At 34.7% G+C, this 20,658-nt stretch overlaps 1 protein-coding gene across 2 annotated transcripts in view; it reads left to right on the top strand.

Annotated features, from left to right (window-relative positions):
* Positions 1-20,658, top strand: part of Ccnyl1 (cyclin Y like 1) — a 36,538-nt gene that overhangs the window by 618 nt on the left and 15,262 nt on the right. Inside the window, exons 2-5 of one of the 2 annotated variants that reach the window (XM_027941781.2) lie at positions 10,103-10,177; positions 11,955-11,989; positions 17,757-17,857; positions 20,373-20,408. In XM_027941781.2, the coding sequence (XP_027797582.2) occupies positions 10,103-10,177; positions 11,955-11,989; positions 17,757-17,857; positions 20,373-20,408 (247 nt within the window). The remainder of the gene's footprint in view (positions 1-10,102; positions 10,178-11,954; positions 11,990-17,756; positions 17,858-20,372; positions 20,409-20,658) is intronic. The other variant, XM_027941782.2, reaches the window with a different exon arrangement.

Raw genomic sequence — 20,658 nt, 5'->3', positions numbered from 1 at the left:
AGCTGTCCTGGGACCCTCCAGTTTTCGGCCCTTTCTGGTTTTCTTTCTATTCAGTGTCTCGTGGGACTCTGCACGACTGTTTTGGTATATTTGCTTCCTTTGCTTAGTGAAAATTCAGTTGCCCCAACTTCGGAGTATCCATCCCATCCTCCCTATCCTTATCTATCCAGATGGTACCTAAGTGAAGAAGCCAGGTGAGAACCTGATTGTTTATTCCAAACACCGGTTAAGGTAGCTGATATTCGAGCAATTCAGACCCAAACGTTTGAGGATTACTTTAGATTCAAATAGAGGTTGCCATAGGAGTTTATTTGATATTAAGCAGACTGTTTTAAGTCTCCTGGATAGAACTGCTTTATTCTTTCCAACTGTAATTTGAACACAAAAGAAAAAAACCGGGAAAGGGGGCCTTAAAATAACTCTGAAAAGTGTCGAAGGTTACTGCTAGGGCTTCGGTTTTTGCTTTTGTTTTTCACCCAAAGAACATTACCCACGGAGTTCCGATTACTTTAATTCCCACTTTGACAAATGTGTCTGAAGCCCTACTCAGTCACTTAGCGGACTTCATTTATCTCTGGAGGGGAGGAGAGGTGAGGTGGTCCATGAGATTGCTGGTCAAACGTTTCAAAATAGTCAAAACAAATTTAGGCTTTAATTAGTAATGTAATGGTTTTGGAAATTAAAATGCCAGACCCTGCCGGCTCTAGTTTGTTTCCATGGCTTCCCCTCCTTCCCTCCCCCGCTCCCATCACTAGAATCCTGTTCAGCACTTAGAATGTTTAAGTGAAAGGAAAGCTTTTCATGCTCTAAACCGTGAGGGATGGGAGGTGAGAGAAGAGAAGGGAACCTTTGATTTTTACCATAGAATTTTGAAAATGGACGCATCTAGGTAAATATAATTCTGAGTAACTGAGTGGTTCTTGAATGAAGACTTAAATCTTTTGAAATGGAAAACGTTGTATTCTACAGATGTTTGCCCTGCTGACCCATTTGTTTCATTTAAATGGCAGAGATTATTTCATTACTATGGAGCAGATGTCTTATAGTTCTATGTAAATTTTAGTTGGACTCTTGGTTTCTTTTGCTTGTTTGTGTCTCTTCTTCCCCTCTCTGTTTTCACAGTGCTGGGAATTGAACTAAGGGTTTCAGGCATGTTAGGCAAAGACCATCACTGAGCTTACCTCCCCAGCCTGGCACTTACTTTCTTTATGTTAGAATAATTAAGGCTCATGATGGACATGCCTTTGTAACTTTTCAGAATATTTAAAAATTGTGAAAGAATGAACAAATATATGCATTAATTGTACCTTTAAAAATAAAGCATGTAAGTACATGTGAAAGCTGTTCTGCTTGGGTGGTGAAAGGTAAGTTTGATTTTCAAACCAATTAGTAGATGGGGTAGTTTGGATAGATTTCAAGTAAAACCTTTATTTAAATCTTTAGTATTCACAACATTTTCATGTGTGATTTCATTTGACCCTTCCAAATACAAAGGAAGCATATGTGTATTATTCCTGCATTTATGATGAAGAAAGGAAGATAGGAACTGGCTATGTCTGATTAGAGTTGCAGATATGCCAAATTCAGATCCTAAGAAAAAACTTTTCAAAAATGCATTTATAAAGTAGACCCATCTCTTACAATTTACTCCCATCTTTTAAAAATATTTTTAGTTGTATAAACAATACATTTATTTATGTATGTATGTATTCAATGTGGTGTTAAGGATTGAACCCAGTTTCAACATTTGGCTATTATTCTTAAGTTTCCTTAGAAACAAGTTAGAGCACCAAATATAAAGTATAAGTACATTGAAAGTTTGCTTTTAATATCTTTATTTCAGACAATTTTACATTGGTTTCCCTGGAAACTAAGAAATACCTTAGATATAAAACATTTTACCTCTTCTACAATGAAGAATTGATTTTTTTTTTTTTAGATTAAACCGTACAGTATGATGATGTACTTTTTACTCTTTGAAACATTTCAGAACAGTATTTCTTAAGATTATTTCAGAGCTGTTCTTAAGAACCTAATATGGATTTCAAATAGACTCAAGTAGTTGGCCTTTATTTGAACAGTGTATCTAATATAACTGATGGTAATATCAGTATCACAAAATGAAGTAGTAAGATCTTATTATCCAATTTTATTACTCAACTTTTCATATAGCCTTTTATGCTCCAAACTTAGGAGCTTTGCTAATTTGCTGGCTAAGAGTGCTCTTTCAGGTGACCCCTTTGAAGGGGGTAGGATAGGGAATAAATTGGCAATATGATGTGAAAAAAGTCCTGGGCAGCCAGGTGTGGTGGCACGGACTATAATCCCAGTGAATAATTTAGCAAGGCTCTGAGCAACTCGGCAAGACCCTGTCTCTAAATAAAATACAAAAAGGGTTGGGGATGTGACTTAGTATCCCTGGGTTCAATCCCGAGTACCCAAAACAAATCAAAACAAACAACAACAACCCTGGGCAACAGATCTGTCCTCTTTCTAGTAGATGATTTACTACCCTTTCCCCACCACCATTCCTCTACCGCCCCCCTACCATATTTAAGAAATAAAAAAAAAATTGTAGATGGACACAATACCTTTTTATTTTATTTATGTGGTGCTGAGGATCAAGCCCATTGCCCCATGTGTGTGAAGCAAACACTTTACCACTGAGCCACAACCCCAGTTCCCCATTTTAATTACATTATCAAGTGTATTTGATGTAAAAGATTCAGTAAAAACAGAAAAGTCTTTCATTCACACCAAGGCTAACTTTGGTGTTGATTATTCTGACCCTTTTATATGCATATAATTATAACATTCTGTTTATTTTATAAAAATGAAATCACTCTATGTGCTGCTTTTTAACTTTTTTAAAACAATGAAATAAGACACAAAGTCCCTGGGACAGTGCTTGATATATGCAGAGTGCTCCAGGATGCCTTTCCATGCCAGTGCTTGCTTCTTTTTTTTTTTTTTTTTTAATAACTGCTAGTGTATTGTTGAGTAGTTAGAGCATCATTTATTTCCCTAACCTTTATCATTGGGCATCTTTTATAGTAAAATCAAACAGGACCATTAAATGTTTGATTCTGGGGACACAGATAAAAACACATTTTGATGACCTTTCTACTATAGAATTCAGATGGCATATTTTCCTTTGTGACACAATTTAAGTCCTTAGGATGAGTCATTTTGCAGTTAAGGTATTTTTAGTATTAAATGTTCTTATGCGAAATTAGTTATAATTGATGTTTTGCTGGACATTAGAACTCTGTTTTTCGGTACTTGGTAGTTTATTTCATGTTTTTAATTCTGAATAGCTACCACTCTAAGAGATCTGCAAATAATGCTGATTTTAGGTGTCAAATAAGAAACAGCATTAAAAGAAATCTTAGATGATAATGGGCAAACAGGAGCAACTTAACTGGTTTTGAGTACACTAACATTTATTGAGTACCTTTGAATGATCAGGCAATTTTCCAGATCTAGGGCCAACAGTGGTATATAAGAGCGCTCTTCCTAACCCTGATCCTTACATGCTAGAATAGAGATGGTAGGAAGCACATAAAAAATCAAAAATATCAGGTAGTGAGGTGGTGAGAAGAAAGCAACCGGCTAATGATTGGGTAGGAGAGCAGTTTTACATGTCTTTACGTGGGGTGGTGAAAGATGTCTGTTCTCCTTTAGTGATGTGTAAGCTGTCCTAAAAATGAGAGGGAACTGTGTATGGTGGGAGGAACCTTCCTTGCAGAGGGATAATTCCTTTTGGGTTTCTTCTGGTGGGAAAGGACAGTACACAAGGCTGACAGTAGCAGAGTGAAAGGGATGCCAGGAGGAACGTGATGTTCTAAGTAAGGCTTTGTATGCCCAGCAGATCTTGACAAAGAACCTGGACTTCAGTAGTATTGGGAAACCATTGGAGGATTAGAGATAAGGGAATATTTTAAAAACAAAAACAACAACAAAAAATAGATTAGCTGTTCAGTGAGACTGCATTGTGATGCAGCAAGGTTGGAAGCAGGGAGACCTACCTGCAGGTGCCAGTAGTTCAGGGGAGAGCCAATAGTGATCTGGACAAAAAAGCAATATTAATAAGGGCCTAAAATGGCTAATTTAAAGAAATTGAGGCCGGCATGGTGGCGCATGCCTGTAATCCCAGCATCTCTGGAGGTTAAGGCAGGAGGAGGATTGTGAGTTCAGAGCCAGCCTTAGCAAAGGCAAGGTGCTAAGCAACTCAGTAAGACAGACCCTGTCTCTAAATAAAATGTAAAATGGGGCTGGGGATGTGGCTCAGTACCCCTGAATTGGTACCCCTGGTACAAAAAAAAAAAGAAAGAAAGAAATTGAGTGAATCTAAATGTTAACAAAGATGAATAGACAAGTCACAGAAAAAGGAATTCAAGTGATCCTTAAACATACCTTCACACATAAGAAAAATGCACATGAAAACTGTGGCAATTTCTCTTTGGGGAGAAAAATCCTAAAACTTGACAGTACAATCTTGGGGGTGAGGCCATGAAGGTGGTTAAATTCATGTATTGCTTATGGAAATACAAAATGTTTTGACCCCATCAATAAGCATTTGGCATAATCTCACAACACTACAGATACATTTAATCCAGAAGTCCTGCTTAAAGGAATTTATTCTAAAGGTACATCACCACAAATATGGAACAACACATGTACAAAGTTTGTTGTATCATTTTCAATAGCAAAATGTTGACAATAATTCAAATATCTTGTAAGGGACTGGTAAAAGAAACTGGGACATCCATATAGTGAATGTAAATACTATGTAAGTATCCTTGTATCTCTATAGAGCTGTAAAAAAGAATGCTTATGGAATGATCTCCAAAGTATACATTTTTTAAAAAAATACAGTAATCTACATTAAAGCAAGGAAAATAATATGCATTTGCATATTTAAAACTCCAACACTGGGAGGAATTCTTGATGATCTTGTATGTACCTTTTCCTTTAGTGGGTAGCAAAAGTGTGTTTGCTCAATGTATTATTTTGGGATGTTATTTTTGGTATGAGTTTTCCAGTGAAATGCTAAATGTTTATTTGTTTATTTTTGAGTTTGTGAAAGCTTTGTTTTGTGATTGTAATATACACTGTAAAGACTCATCTTGCATTTCATTTGATTCTCAGTGTTTTAGGTTAGCCAGTATAGCAATTAAAACTGTTTTACATATGAGAAGATAGCCTCTGAAAAGTATAAATTAAATTTTCCAAGGTTTTGAAAAATAAAACTTGGTAGTTCAAGAATGTAAATTCCAGATATGTGGCATATAGCAAAATAATTTATAGACTGACTCAGGCTTCTTTGGATGCTACCTTCCCTGCCCCCCAGAATATTAAAATAATTAAGTCTTACTGTTTAAACAGTAGCATTGGATATTATACAATGAAATGGAAGGTAGTATCTTGTAACCTAGGAATGTTCTTAGAAGTCTAAGAAATTGAGTAAAGTGCTCTTAAGAAAAATATAATGGAGGAAAGGTATATTACTGTGTCTGAAATGTCACATTTCAGTCATTTTCACTAAAACATAGATGGAAAATTAAAACAGGGCAAGACTGAGAACTGATGGATATGCAGGTCCAGAAATGAATTGGAAGCCAGAATTAGTACCACCAGAGGCTAGAAAAGAGAATCCAGATAGGAGCCAGCACTATCAGCATGTAGGAGCTCTGCTGTTGCCGTCTGCTGAGGCAGGCCAGCTCAAGGCTGCCAGGTGGAGAATTACCTGATGGTAGAAAATGTGGACTCAGAGATAAAATCATTAAGTTTGCATGGTGATTATGGCACTTGAAACATTTGTGTATTCTTATAATGTACAGTAAGGGAAAATCGAACAGGTCAGTAAATGTATTGAGCCTTTCAATAAATAGATGCCCAGAAGTTGGCCCCGAAACTGCTGACATCTATTTAATTAGGATATATTGAAATCAATGTTAAAATCAGTATATTTCTGAAGTATACTGTGATGCAGCAAGTTCCAATAGTTTCTTGGTCATTACCCTCTCCCTTGAATATTTTGACAAGGAAATAACTTTTTTTTTTTGATACTGGGGATTGAACTCAGGGGCACTTGACCACTAAGCCACATCCCAAGCCCTATTTTTGTGGTTTATTTAGAGACAGGATCTCAGTTGCTTAGTGCCTCACAGTTAACTGAGGCTAGCTTTGAACCTCGATATTCTCCTGTTTCAGCCTCCCAAGCCGCTGGGATTACAGGCATGTGCCCCCACACCTGGCTAGGAAATAATTTCATGACAGTTTATGGTTACTTCAATACTTTTCAGCCTTTAGTAATGTATTTCAGTTAGTCGCATATGCTTTTCACATTTTTTAATATCTGTGCAGTCAGAGTGGGTCATAACAACTGATAGACTAGAGAAAAGCAGTTTTTTTAATATTTATTTTTTAGTTTTCGGTGGACACAACATCTTTATTTTTATGTGGTGCTGAGGATCGAACCCAGCGCCCCGTGCATGCCAGGCGAGCGTGCCACCGCTTGAGCCATATCCCCAGCCCGAAAAAGCAGTTTTTGATATCAAAGATGTTTACATTAAGACTGCAGTTTAATTTTTTTAAGTTGTGCTTTTTCAATGTCAGCCTGTCATACTGCCAATTAAATTACAATTTAAATTGATAATACAAAGTCTGTCTTACAATTTTAATCACAACACCCCTAATCATTGAGATAAAAGAATATTTTTCTTAATTTAAAACATTTTTACTGGTTTCTTAAATGATTTTAAAGGGATTCACATCATAAGATGCATGGCAATTCATGTATTTTTATTTCCTGACATCTCTAAATTTATGTATGCTGTGTGCATGTTTGTGGGACCTGATGCCTTGCTTCATAGTGGGCAGTTTTACCTTTGTGATAGTGGAAATAGTGTAGTGTGATTTATCAGAGTCTCCTTAGGCTCTTGGCAGTAGATTTAATGGAGATTGCAGAAATAATAGTATGTATATGAGTTTACTATCTAATGGCTTAAATGTCCATTCTATACATGTAATACCAACATCTGGTACTTAGCATTATCAGAAATGCAAGTTATATAGAAAACTATGATGGGCTAAAGACAAAAATCAGTATTTTCTGAAGATCTTGCATAAATTGACAACCCTAAGGCCCTAGTGGATACAGTGCCTACAGTATATATAAATATATGAAACTCACCAAAATGGAAATACCACTGTTAACCACTAGAGAATAGTCAGTTAGAGTCACGGTAATGTGCCTCATTCACATAACAGGACTTTTTTCTTTTTTAGGTATCCAAAACTGGGGTAGGAATTAAAACTGTTTATTGTTATAATTGTTAGCTTGTGCTCTTCTTTTAGAAAGCAGTTTTAGCACTGTACATATTGAACCATGAAAATGATCCAAGCTTTTCTAGTCATCCCACTTTTATAAGTCTTTCCAAGGAAATAAAAAGAATAATTTAAAAACTATGCACTTGGAGATTTTCTTCATAATATTAGAATAGAATGTTATAAGTGCCTAAATTCCCCCGGAATAGATTAAGTATAGGAATGACACTTGGCTGCATCATTATGTATGTATGCATTAAATAGTAAATATACTGTAAGAGGGGGGTAGAAATCATTTTCATGTAATAAGACATAAATGGTATACTGATAAGAGGATTTTCTGTCTTTTTGTTGTTCATTTGTTTGTAGTGCCGAGGGCCTCAGACATGCTAGACAAATACTTTACCACTGAGCTATATCCCAGCCTGGGAGCTGTCTCTACCATACTGGGGATTGAACCCCAGGGTCCTCTATCACTGAGCCACAACCTCAAGAGCAGTTTTTTAAACATAATAAGAAAATAATAATTATTATTTTTTTAAAAAAATAATAAGAAAATAATAATAATAAAATAATAAGAAAAGCAACTAAAAGTAATGGTTATAAGAGTATTGATAATTTTTAAATTTGGCTTTTGCAAATTTCTGTTTAATAAGATTCATTAAATGAGCAAGTGATAATTTAATCCATCGCCACCTTTGGTATGTTCATTAATACTGATGATTAAGCAGGTCTTTTACATTTGCAAGTTAAAATCTATATCTAAATAGACTTGTATAACAAGAATTTCAGAGATTAGGTACAACCTGTCTCGGGAATTACATGATCTCAGAACCTATCTCAGTTCTTCCCCTGCTGTTCATCTCACCTGAAAAGGCTTTATTTCTCAGGATTGCAAAGTTAGCCAGCAACAGCTGCTGACTAGGCTAGTTAATGGTTCTAGAGAATAGCTTTGCCGTTTTCCTCTAGAACTTGGTAAGTCTCAAGTGAGCTCTAATTAATTGTCTAGCCCAGGGTCTTGCGCCCACCTTAAAACCTAGGATGGGAGGTAGAGAGTTGTCAGCTTGTCACTTGGGCTAATTTTGCTTTTTGTCTGCGGGTTGTAATTTCTTTTATACCTCTCCCTGAATGTTGTTTAATATTCGTAGTAGCATATTTTGATTTTAGGATTTTTATGTGTGTGTGTGTGTGTTTTAAGCCTGCTCCTCTGTAATTGTGATACTTAATTTCCCTAGACTTCCATTGAACATTTTGAATTAAGTTTTATCATTACATTGTTGTTAATATATAATATGGCTATTTCTGCAAACTTTTAAGATACTTTAATAATTCTGCAAATTATGTTTTAAATTCAAATTGTAATATATTTGCTTTATTTGGGGGAGGAAGTAGTCCCAAATCCCTTCAGAAGCTTTAGGGAGATAGCTATGAAAATCTTTTTGTCATTCTGTGCTCACATGATTTTATTTTTCCACATAGCTAACATTGTCTCATCATCCTTTCATCATGTGAAACTGTTTTGTGGGTCTTTTACATAAGAATAGTTTTCTTCAAAAGCAGTTTAATAAACTTATGTGAATAAATTTCCATGAAGGACAGAGTGATTGGCTTAAATATCTAAGTTTCTGATGATCTTGACAGTACCATTAAAATGGATGAATTGGATTTCTATTAAATCAGGAAGTCCCAAATTATGTTCATGCAAGATTCTAACGATATTACTTGGAGGGGGAGAAAGTATTTTAAGTAGACAAATTTGTGAAATATACTGAGTAATATATCAGTATACATGTTGATTTTGTAAGAGCCTTGGATGGTAGTGTTTTGAGATTTGGACTTTGAATCCTTCTCTTTTTTTTCTTTTAAAGTAGGACAATTACTAAAATATGGTTTGGGAAATAATTGCCTTACTGTTACTCTGTTTAGATCTTGGTCCATCTTCTTAAATGGGTTGAGAATGGACAGTGCTGAGGAGTGTTGTAGGTTCCCACATTCTGACAACTTTTGTTGTCCCATGATGGCAAAGTTATAAACAAAATTTATGAATCTGTCTATAGTTTTGACTAAATAGATTATCACATCTTGATCCCAATGTGGACTGTAGGGATTAAGAATGAAGAGAGAAGAGTGTTGTCTTGGAAATTAAGGACAGAAGTTTCTGTTTTTGTTTTTTAATCAGTTTTTTTCATGGAAGTGTTTTTGTAGGTTAGGACATTGAATTTTTATGCAGTCCTCTTATATCTGCCATGAGGAATAGCCCACAAATAAGCCAAAGCTAACTAGATTAATTTACTTGTTGAAAGAAGTTAGAATTAGCCTTGTGATTGTCTGAAAAACATTTGTCAAAACAATCTTGTTTTGGCATATTTGATATATTGAGCCAGTGTTTGACAGTAATTGGCCAGGGCATCACTAGTTGAGACTGTTCCTGAAATGTGCTGGTAATATCAGCACAGAGAAGAGTGCTTGCATTTCTGGAGGACAAGAAGAGGTGGTCTTGTAAACGGTTTATCTAAGAGTTGCATTCAATTATTTTTTTTAAAAAAGGTCTAAGACCCAGCCTAACCTGGTTTTGCTCCACATGTGCGGAGAGAATCAAGGATTTTACAGTTATCCTGTAGCGTTTTTATATTGTTGCTTGTTTCCTACATGTTCATAACTAAAATTTTTTCTAAGACTATTGAAAGTGATTAAATCTGATATGTATCTATTTTAAAAACCATCTACTCTTATTGAACTAAATTATCACATCTTTTCTCTTTCTCTATAGATTTAGCTTTGGAATCAAACCCTTCTGACCATCCAAGGGCAAGCACAATTTTCCTGAGCAAATCTCAGACAGATGGTAAGACAATATTTTTCCCTATGGTAAGACAATATTTTTCCCTACCAAAGAAAGGACTATTTTATATGGTATATCATAGAAAATATTTAGAAGAACTCTTACATTGCTTTAAAATTTTAAATGTTACATATATTCTACATGACTTTTTAATATGTGATGATATATACTCTCCTTTAATTAATACAGGTAGACTTTGTGTTTATACACTTTGTTACCTCTTAATAAAGACAGTTGCCACACAATTTAGAAGTGGTCATTGATTTATAAGTAGTATTCCATATTATTTTTTACCCTTCCCCCTTGATCCTCAGAGCATGTTTTAAAGATAAATAATATGATTTAGGTTTTAATTAGGTTTTCATATGAACAAATTTTAAAAAATCAGTTGTTTACATATCGGGATTGAATCTGATTTTGAGCTCATTTTACAATCCTCTAAATAAATGAGCCTGTCTCACATCTTGATTTATCCTACTCAGAACTTTTAAGCCATTCAAAGCTTTTTCATCCTAATGTATTAAAAACTGGAACAAACATGAATTATGGTGTTTCCCAAGAGGTTAGCCAGTGTCTGAAACTAGTGTAAATTTCATGTGCCCTGCTTGTTTTAGGATGAACCATTAAAACTGTAGGATTTTTCTTCATCTGTGCTGTTTTTCTTAATGTTTGGTCAGATCCTTTTTTTGCTAAAAAGCAAAAATGAGGGGCTGGAGTTGTGGCTCAGTGGTAGAGCACTTGCCTAGCACGTGTAAGGCAATGGGTTTTATCATAGCATCACATAAAAAAAAGGCATTGTGTCCATGTACAACTAAAAAAACCAAAAAATTTAAAGGCAAAACTGATTTAGTTTATTACAACAAGAAGAATATAAAAAGTGGAGGGTTCTGTATTATATTTGGGGTAATGTAGCACAGTAAAAATTGGTGGTTGCTATGTGTGTACTTTTCCTATCTTCAGCTGGCCATTTCTGATTAGCATTGCTATGTCTCAGTTTCTTTAAGAACTGTATTCTAGAGTGTGAGGAAGTAAAAAACTATCCCTGCTGCTCTTTTTAGTGGGAAGGAATGTGTGACTATAGTGCCGTCTAGCGTTAAAGGAGGAGGCAGTGTGGGAAACAAAGTGTGGCCCAAGTCCCTCTTAGGAGCATATACTTTTCTGGCCTTAATTAGAGCATATGAAATCAGTGTGCTATAGATAATCATGTTCAATTAGGTTAGCACACTCATTTAAAAATTTAAATTTAAGATAAGCTACTTTCCAATTGTATAAAGGCTCATTAATTTTTTTATTTTGGTAGATTATCAATAGGTGGTTCAGGATATTTCTAGGATTCAGATGCATCTAGAAATGGCTGCCTAGCCAAAAACAGTTTCCTAGAGCTATCACCTCTTAGATCCTTGTAATTAAAGTAATCGGTAAGGAAATGTAGAACTAGAAAATACTACTATTTAATGGTTCAGGTATGCAGTATGTGTACTATCTTATTAGCTATATTTCCTACCTAGCTCAATTTGTTTTGCCCCTTTTGTATATGGAGAGTCTCTCATTTATATGTAATAGATTATCTGCTAGCAAAAAAGTAGAACTAAGTTTTTGATTTTATTATGAAATTTATCTTGCCAGAAAATTCAGATAATTAATTTTGTTGGAAATTATTTTTAAAAAGAATTGAACTTTGTCATTTTGTATATTGGTAATTCATCAGATAATTAGCTACTTTTTATTTTTCTATGACATTTGTACCAGAATTGATCAGTTAATTTTTTTTTATTCTTAGTGCGTGAAAAGAGGAAGAGCAACCATTTAAACCATGTAAGTAAACAGTTAAACTTATAGTGAATTAAAAGTATGTCTACTGTGATTTTTTAAAAAATATATATAATGGTGATTCATTAATGTTAGCAGGGTCCACTTTTTGTGGATTTTCTAAATCTCTCCAATTTCTTAAGTATTAAATTTACTCAGGGAAATCTTTGACTTAGTAATGTCCAGTTTTTAAAGGTTTCTGACAGTTAAATTTCAGTAACATGGTTGTGATATAAAGATATGCCTGAAATATTTTGCCTTAATTTTTTGGTCTTTTTTTTTTTTTTTTTTTTTAACTAAAGTAACAAACTATTAGTCAGTTTTTAGCATTAGCTGTTGATTTCCTATAATTTGGAGCAGGTGAAAGCTTAGCTTCCTCATTCCACTGTGACCTTATTCCCCTGCTGTATTTCCTTGACATGTATCACATTTTATTATTAAATCACTGATGGATATTTACATTGACTTGCAAGTATTTTTCACTGCTGTCATATTGTACTTTGTGCCACCTCCTGTTCACCCTTAATTTTCCTCTTAAAAAGATATTTCTGAAGTCTGAGCACTTCTGTATTCCTCCTGTGATAATCCGCCATTTCCTAATGAACATTAACTCACACAGCCACATGTAGTAAGTGGCCCCCTCACTGGCCTCTTTGCTTTCATATTCTTCAATTTTTTTGTGGAATTTCCTATTTTCACTTGTCTGCTCCCCCCAAATGTTTTAACATTTGTCACATGCCTATAAAAAAACATTTTCCTTTACTAAACCACATCTGTTTAGTCTTTTTTTCCTGGAGGCAACCCTTCTCAGTCTTCCATCATTCTACTCTAAAACAGACTGGTTTTTTGTTAAGCAGTTCTCTGCCTATTTTTCCTGGGGTATCTTTCTGAAGTCATCTGGGATCTCGAATAACTGCTCTCTTGTATTGGATCCTGTAATTTTTGTGTTTCCCTCTGTCGTCTTATACCTCTTGTACATTTTCCTGGGAAAGGGCACATAAATATGCTCCTCCTATTTGGTAAAAGTATAAGTAGGATTCTAGGTTGAAACGAATTATTCCAGTGGTGAAGATACTTCTTTTTTTTTATTTTTTTTTTTTAGCTGCACATGGACACAATATCTTTTATTTATTCATTTATTTCTTTACGTGATGCTGAGGAGGATTGCACCTAGTGCCTCACATGTATGAGGCATGTGCTCTACCACTGAGCCACGGCCCCAGTCCCGATATTTCTTTATTGTCTCCTCATTTATAAATTTTTGCCATTGTATTCTACATTATATATAACCAGCTAAAATTACTAAATTTCCCCCCATACCTTCTCTGAAAGCTTTAGTATCTTCTCTATCTGGGGGATTCTGAAGTTGCATGATATGGCTTGTTAATGAACCTTTTTAATTTTTGATACCAGGGATTGAACTCAGGGGCACTCAACCACTGAGCCACATCCCCAGCCCTATTTTGCATTTATTTAGAGACAGGATTTCACTAAGTTGCTTAATGAGTCACTTTTGCTGAGGCTGGCTTTGAACTCAAAATCCTCTTGCCTCACCCTCCTGGGCCACTGGGATTACAGGCTTGTGCCACCACGCCTGGCTGTTAGGAACCTTTTTATTTTATTGGGGCCATTAGTTTGCAGATTAGCTCTTTGTAGAAAATTTTCTTGTATTTCATTGATATTTTCTTTTTTTTTTCCCTTGTATTCTTGTCATTCAGATGTTGGGCCTTTTTGACAGTATTTCTACACCAGTGTCCAATTTCTATTTCCTCCCCATTTTCTGGTTTGTCTTTTTGTCCTAGTTAGAGATTCTTCAGCCCTTCTCTTGAATTTTTTGTCTTGAGTTTTCACTTACTCTTAAATTTTAAGCACTCCCATGAATTCCTTTTTTTAATCCTTTGTTCGAGGCTTGCCTCAAATGTGTGGTAGACCCTGACTTTGTTTGGTTTGAAGCACCATGTATGAGAAGGACTTGTTAACTGATGGATTTCACTCCAAGGATTTGGAGGCCATGCCCAGCTTTTCATTTGTTGGGACCTCAGTATTTTTATTATATGGGGGGCCCTGACTCTGGATAGTTCAGTTTCTTCAGAGAAGGATCTTCCACTTCTCTGCCTAGGGAGTACAAGCATGGCTGCTTATTTTTCAGAAGTTGGGAAAGGGAGGTGTGGAGTATGTATTTTTTTCCTCTTATTTTCCAGGTTTTACCCACAGTATCTCTGAGAATGGTAACTCTAAGCCCAGAAACTGTCAGGTTTAATATATCTGGAGAATTAATATCTAGATCCCTATAAAATGGAGGACAGATGGACTTTGGGTTGTAACTACAAATTTCCAATTGACCCTCCTTTATCTTTGTTTTATGTTTCATTCCAAGGTGCTTTGTGTCTCTGAAATCTGAGTCTCTATGGGTTCTGCGAGATAAACTGGCTTGCTTATTCCTGCCATTGATTCTTCATGGCCACCAGAGTTGTGTTTCTACTCTTCTGTCATGTTACTATTCTTTTATCTACTTTAATATTTCAAACATTAAAAAATCATCTCTCTGTCCTGTCTCCTAGTCTTAGCTATAAACCTGTATTTTATACCTTTAATGAGATTTCAGGAGGAAAGGGGTATATATGTGTGGTCAATCTTCAATGTTTAATAAATGAATTTAGAACTTGTATTTAAAGTATATATCTAAGCTCAAAATCAATATGCTTAATGATATTGGTCCAAACTTTTAAAAGTTTTACCTGTAATTAGCATATATAAGGCCATGTTTTAGAATTCTTTCAAATACACATCCTGCTGTATTGTCTTGTTACTATGCAACAAAAGTTGGAATAGTTTTCATGAATGCATAAAGTGTTAGAAAATTTGAGGTTGATTAAATGTTATTGATTCTTAAAAACACATCCCAGGGGCTGGGAATGTGGCTCAAGTGGTAGTGCGCTCCGCCTAGCATGCATGAGGCACTGGGTTCGATTCTCAGCACCACATAGAAACGAAATAAAGATATTGTGTTCACCTAAAACTAAAAAATAAATATTAAAAAAAGGAACATATCCCAAATATGTATTATATGGGGGGGCGGATTTCAGGCTTTTGTTTTTGTTTTTTAATAGATAAGCGGCTATAGGCACAATGGGAAAAGTCAATGGGTGGGGACAGGATTTCAACAAATTCTTGACCTTTGATGGTAAGGTTCTGGTTATGATTTACCAGATTAGTAGGTATTATTTTCTAGTCTTTGCCATTTGACCTTAAGTCTACTTAAGTACTCCCTTTCCTGTAAGAATTACAAAATTCTGTACCTTATCATTTGTGCTGATTGGAAGAAGAAAGATGCTATTGTTTGTGTCTCTTTTAGTAACCATCTGTCAGAAATGTTTTTTTTTTTTTTAGTATTTGTATTTTATATCCTTATGTTTGTCAGTGTAGTTTTTTGTGGTTGTGAGCCAGCAGTGGTAACGTTTTAACAATAAAGGGCAAGTTGTCCTAATTTTTCATGCAAGCTGAGGGGAAAGTTACTTGTTGGCAGCTATATTCTAGGCTTTGCTTAGAGGCTTCGTTCTGCCACCTTCTAGTCTCAAGATTGAAATGTTTGAATAGCTGGAAGTGATGGTATGTCCTTTGCTATATATTGGCAACAGAGAGTTTTTGCATTCAGCTTTTCTAGTCACCTTCAAATTTGGGAATGGCCTGATTACAGTGGGAGAGAAGGTAACAGAAATGACTCTTCCTATAAAATGAATGATTCCTCTGTCTTTATCAGTTTAGAGTAAGCCTGGACTAAAGGGAAGTGATGAATGTTTTTTGGTTGGATCTAGCCAGTAAGTTGCTGATTCATTAATGAAGCTTTCATAGTTTGTAAGACCACATCTAATTAAAAATTTTTGAATGACTTGGCATTAATGTTTTCAAAGACAAGCCAATATACATTCATGATACAAAAAAAAAAATTGTAAATAGAGAAAATGGAAGAAAATATCACCTAAAGTTCTACCAAGTAGTCTAAATTTTGATTCATTTTCGTCCCTCTTTTTTATTCCAGTGTAGTGATTTTTTTCAACAGTATACATATTAACTGAATAGCTTAAGAAACATATCCACACTTAGATATAGTTAAAACATTTTTAGTTAAAAGGAGAATTTATTCCTCCAAAATAGTTATACACTTTTTGTTAATAAGGAAAAAAAGTGACTTTGCCATAAAAACATCTAAAACAAGCAAAATGCAGTTTTATGTACCTTATGGATATTTCTGACTGTGGACTACTGGTGACTTTTAAGTGCTTTGTACTTTCAGCTAGGTCTTCTCCCTGTCCCATCTTTCATTTATTTGTAGGGGTTGCTGATGGGAGAAAGTAAAATCATGATGAAAACCATTATATTGATAGGAGGAAGGAAGGCTTATCTGAATTAGCTTTTTTTAAAAAAAACATTAAAATTGTTGATAATCTGTGGTTTTAAAGAATGCTGCTGTTAATCTTCAACTACTCAGTGATGAGATTCGGTATTGGCTTTTTAAGGATGAGAATTGTTTTAACGTAGTTTAGGCTGTTTCAGTATTTGACTATTGCTCTATATCCTTGCACTCTTTACCCTTTGCAATTAAATGGATACTTCTAAAGTGTTTTAATGATAGTTTATTTAGAGGCCTCAAAAAGTTCATTGTCACCTCTTTAGTATCACTTCAGGTAAATTTTCACTAATTTGTATCTGTACCAAGATTTGTCTTCCAAATTGTAATTGATTATTAATTAATAATTTGTCAGACAGTTGTTGAACTCCCTAACTTGTCCCCAATTTTATGCTCAGCAGCTGGAGATAGGAGCAGTAAGAGTCCTCCTTTCTTTGGAGCAGCTTAGTTTCTTATATGGGAGATAACCTCCCTGCAAGTATTGAATTGGAGGATGAATTTTGTGATGTGGCTGTTGGCAAAGGTATCCCAGAAGGTAGGAGTCAAGCTTCTGGGGCAAGGAAGAAAAAGACTTTTGGCTGAGAGTAACACTAATGAGGCAGGGAGGTGTTGTGATGTGGATCAAATAAGAGAATAAACTAAATAAAATCTTGAATGAATGGCTGAGGTTTTCATATGAAATGTAATGGCAATCTACTTAAAAGTGAAGTGAAAGCTAAATTCCCAAAGTTGTTTTTTATCATCTGATTTTGGATGTGAAAGAATCTTAAGGCAATAATTTTACCCTCTACATATGAGAATAGACTCAGACCTATGGTCCCAAGCCTTGTTAGTGATTAAATAGCCCTGGCACATAGCCTCTGATTCCAAAACATTTGTGTAATTACACTTAGACACTTAGTACTAGCAAATGAGTAAATTTGGTATTAGGCTTTCATTTAGTGCAGCACAATGCTTTTGTGCTGGTATTATTTAAGGCATTACATTTTATTGTAGTTACTGAATAGTAGAAACAGAACCTTCTCAACTGCTTTTTATTGCTTAAGAGGAAAACACTGAAATCTTATTTTAAACTTTTTCCAGTATTTATTAAGGGGATTAATTCATAATAGATGCTTGCCAGGTTTGATTATAGGTACCATACCAAGGGCAGCATTTTATAATCCAATCCTCAAACATCATCTGTGAAGTTAAGAGCCTCCCATGGGTTTCCTGTAGAGCCACACATGATATCACACTCAGGCAATTCACAGAGTATAAGAAATATCTTAATGCTTTATCGTTTGACATTTTAACCAAGGAAAATAAACACATTTTATAGATTTAACTTACTGTGACATTTTCTTCTATTTCCCTCCCCTTCAGGTATCTCCAGGGCAGCTTACTAAAAAGTATAGCTCATGCTCAACAATATTTCTAGATGACAGCACAGTCAGCCAGCCTAATCTTAGAACCACAATAAAATGGTGAGTACAACTAGGTTGCCAAGGGCTGAGTGACAGACCCCTTTCTGCTAAAAGCATCCCAGCCATACTTGGTAATTTCAGCTATTGACTGTCCTTTTTAGTGCTCAGTTTACAAAATTGGGGTCAAGTATACATTGATTTTTAAGGACCTAAATGTGAGTTTTCAATTTCCATTTTGGTGAAAGGGAAAGCCAGTTAGCAAATAGGAATCTCAGGAAAAGTGTACCTCTTTATTTGATGCATTTATGTTGTTAAGACACTATTGAACATAAGAAGAGGTGCTTTTTATCAGATGTTTCTGGAAAAAAACAGTTATGAGTTTCATATCTAAAATACTTGTTAACTACTTTGGAAACTACTGTAGGAGGAAAGACTATCTAGTCTACTCCTGGCACCAAAGCATATTGGCATTTGAAATAAAAGATGCACTTTCAAAACACTCCAAGATGAACCTTTTAAACTTATTAAAATGACATCAACAAAAACCGGGTAGAGAGCTTCCCCCACGATGTTGGGGTTGTCCAGGGAACATTATTAATGACTTCTTGGGATGTGAGTATTGATTTTTTTGAACATAGTTTGGAAAGTGCTTTTTTAGAATGTTAATATTCTTATCCCTAATTTTACTTTTTAGTTTAAAAAGCCTAATTAGCCTTATTTTATTTATAATATACCAGCTTTTTAATTTCTTAGCTAATTAAATTATCAGTAACTTCTACTTCAGTTGAAAACTGCAAGTTCACACAGTAATGTAACTTTCCTCTCACACGTATAACAGTAGTTGAGATTGAATTGTGTTTCAGCAAAAACTAAGCCCTTTCTGAGATTTGGCATCTTTTGAGTAATCACTGAATGTTTGTTTTCAGCCCTAAATAGCCATGATTAAAAAACCACTCTACTTTGGCTAGAACCCTCGGCTTCTTTTGAATTCAAAAGATTCTGATGTTTCAGTGTATAATTCAGAATATAATTTTAAAGAGTAACCTTGCTAACACATGTAGGTTTCATGCTTTTTGATCTCTTAACTGAGTTTGTTGTTTAGAAGTCTTGTGTTGGGAAGTACAGTAAGTTTTAGTTTCTTTCATTAAATTCTAAAAATAATCATTCAGTACATTCACTATTGGTGAAAGAAAGATTTATTGAGAGAATTAATAGGGCAAATTGACTTTTAGGAAAATTCTGTGCATTGTTCTTAAGGGAATGTTCTTAGGGGAATTCTAAGCCTTCTTAGAATCACCTATGCGACTTTTTTTCAGAATACATTTCTACAAACATGCATTTTCCCACCTTCCTTTTCCCCTTCATCCATAGACGCTCACAAGCCTTTTAGGAAACTGGTGGTGGATATAAAGTGCACAAAACATTCAGGTGATTCTGATCTCAACCCTATGTCAATCTCAAATTTTGCTGCACATTGCACTTACCTAGGGAACTTTAAAATCATTCTTAATGCCCAGTTAATTGGACTGTCTCAAGAGGTCAGTTCTGTTTAAACCTCCTCAGGCAATTCCAATGTGCAGCGAAGTTTGGGAGCCACTGCTTATTAAAGAGTATAGAAAACTGTTTCTGATTGTTCGGTGGGACTTTGGGCAAGTCATATTTAAGCCTTCATCCCCTTTATTTGTATAATGTGTTGTTGGATGAAAATGCCATATAAGGTTTAGTGGTCCTTTTTCAGCATATAACATCAAATTCTGTGATTTTAAAATCAATTTTGGAAATAAAACTGTTTGAAGCACTATAGAAGTATCCATCTTTGATGCCAGTAATATTGATTTTTTTAATTTAAAATTTAAAATAGTGTATACACCTGCTTTTAAAATTCAGATTTGCCTTCCCTCATTTTGAGCTTCATTTTAGACAGAGCAAATGGAATCAAAATTTACCTAAGAGAACCCTTTTTTCCCTAACACAAAGAATCTTTGGATAACTTAAGAATACAGTAACATAATGTGTAAAGAGTTGTCTGTTTATTAATATTTCACTTACTCCAGTTTGGAAATATCTGCCATTAATATTATACTGTTTAGTATTATGCTACATTGTCAGCACTGCTTATTCAGGATGGGCTAGACCTATTTTCATCTTTTGTGAGCACTTACTGATTTTCTACTAGTAATGTAAAAGTAATTTTATCTGGTGTATAGCACTTTCACTTTTTTACTTTTAGGGTAATAAAAAATGGTGGGTAGATGGGTAAGGTAACTAAATCAATTGAAATGCTGGGCCTAACTTCAGGGGGGAAAAAAAGCTATGGCTTAAACTTAAGCATGTGGACAAATACAACTCGTATGGGATGAAAGGTTCTGTGGGTGGACGGGCAAATAACAGGGAAGATATTTAATAATTTGTATGTAATAATCAACAGAATTAAATAAGGGGTAAAATGCCCAATGGTACTGTTCTGAACTGGAGGATTTCAGGGCTGATTGGAAGGTCCCCTACACCTTTTTTTTTTAAAAAAAATGTCAGCTATAACAGATAAGTTGTTAAAATATTTTTTTTTCCTTTTCAGTGTGACCTTAGCAATATATTACCACATAAAGAACAGGTGAGCTCTTTAAAAACCTGTTTTATTATTCTAGCTAATTACTTTGCATGATATATAGTTAATAGGTCATAACTATAAAACATTATAAGCTGTAGAGTGCTTTTATTACAATTTTGAGATGTATCATTTGGAGTTTTGTTCTTTTTGTTCTCAGAACTCTCTTAAAATTCCAGAGTATCTATTTCTGTGAATTATGTTGACATTTACTGTTTTAGAAATTTAAGTTGAGAATTAAATATATTTATATATA

Source organism: Marmota flaviventris, chromosome 11 (genome assembly GCF_047511675.1).
Source record: "Marmota flaviventris isolate mMarFla1 chromosome 11, mMarFla1.hap1, whole genome shotgun sequence".
Taxonomy (NCBI): domain Eukaryota; kingdom Metazoa; phylum Chordata; class Mammalia; order Rodentia; family Sciuridae; genus Marmota; species Marmota flaviventris.
Note: the sequence above shows the minus strand (reverse complement) of the source record. Positions and strands in the feature narration are given on the sequence as shown.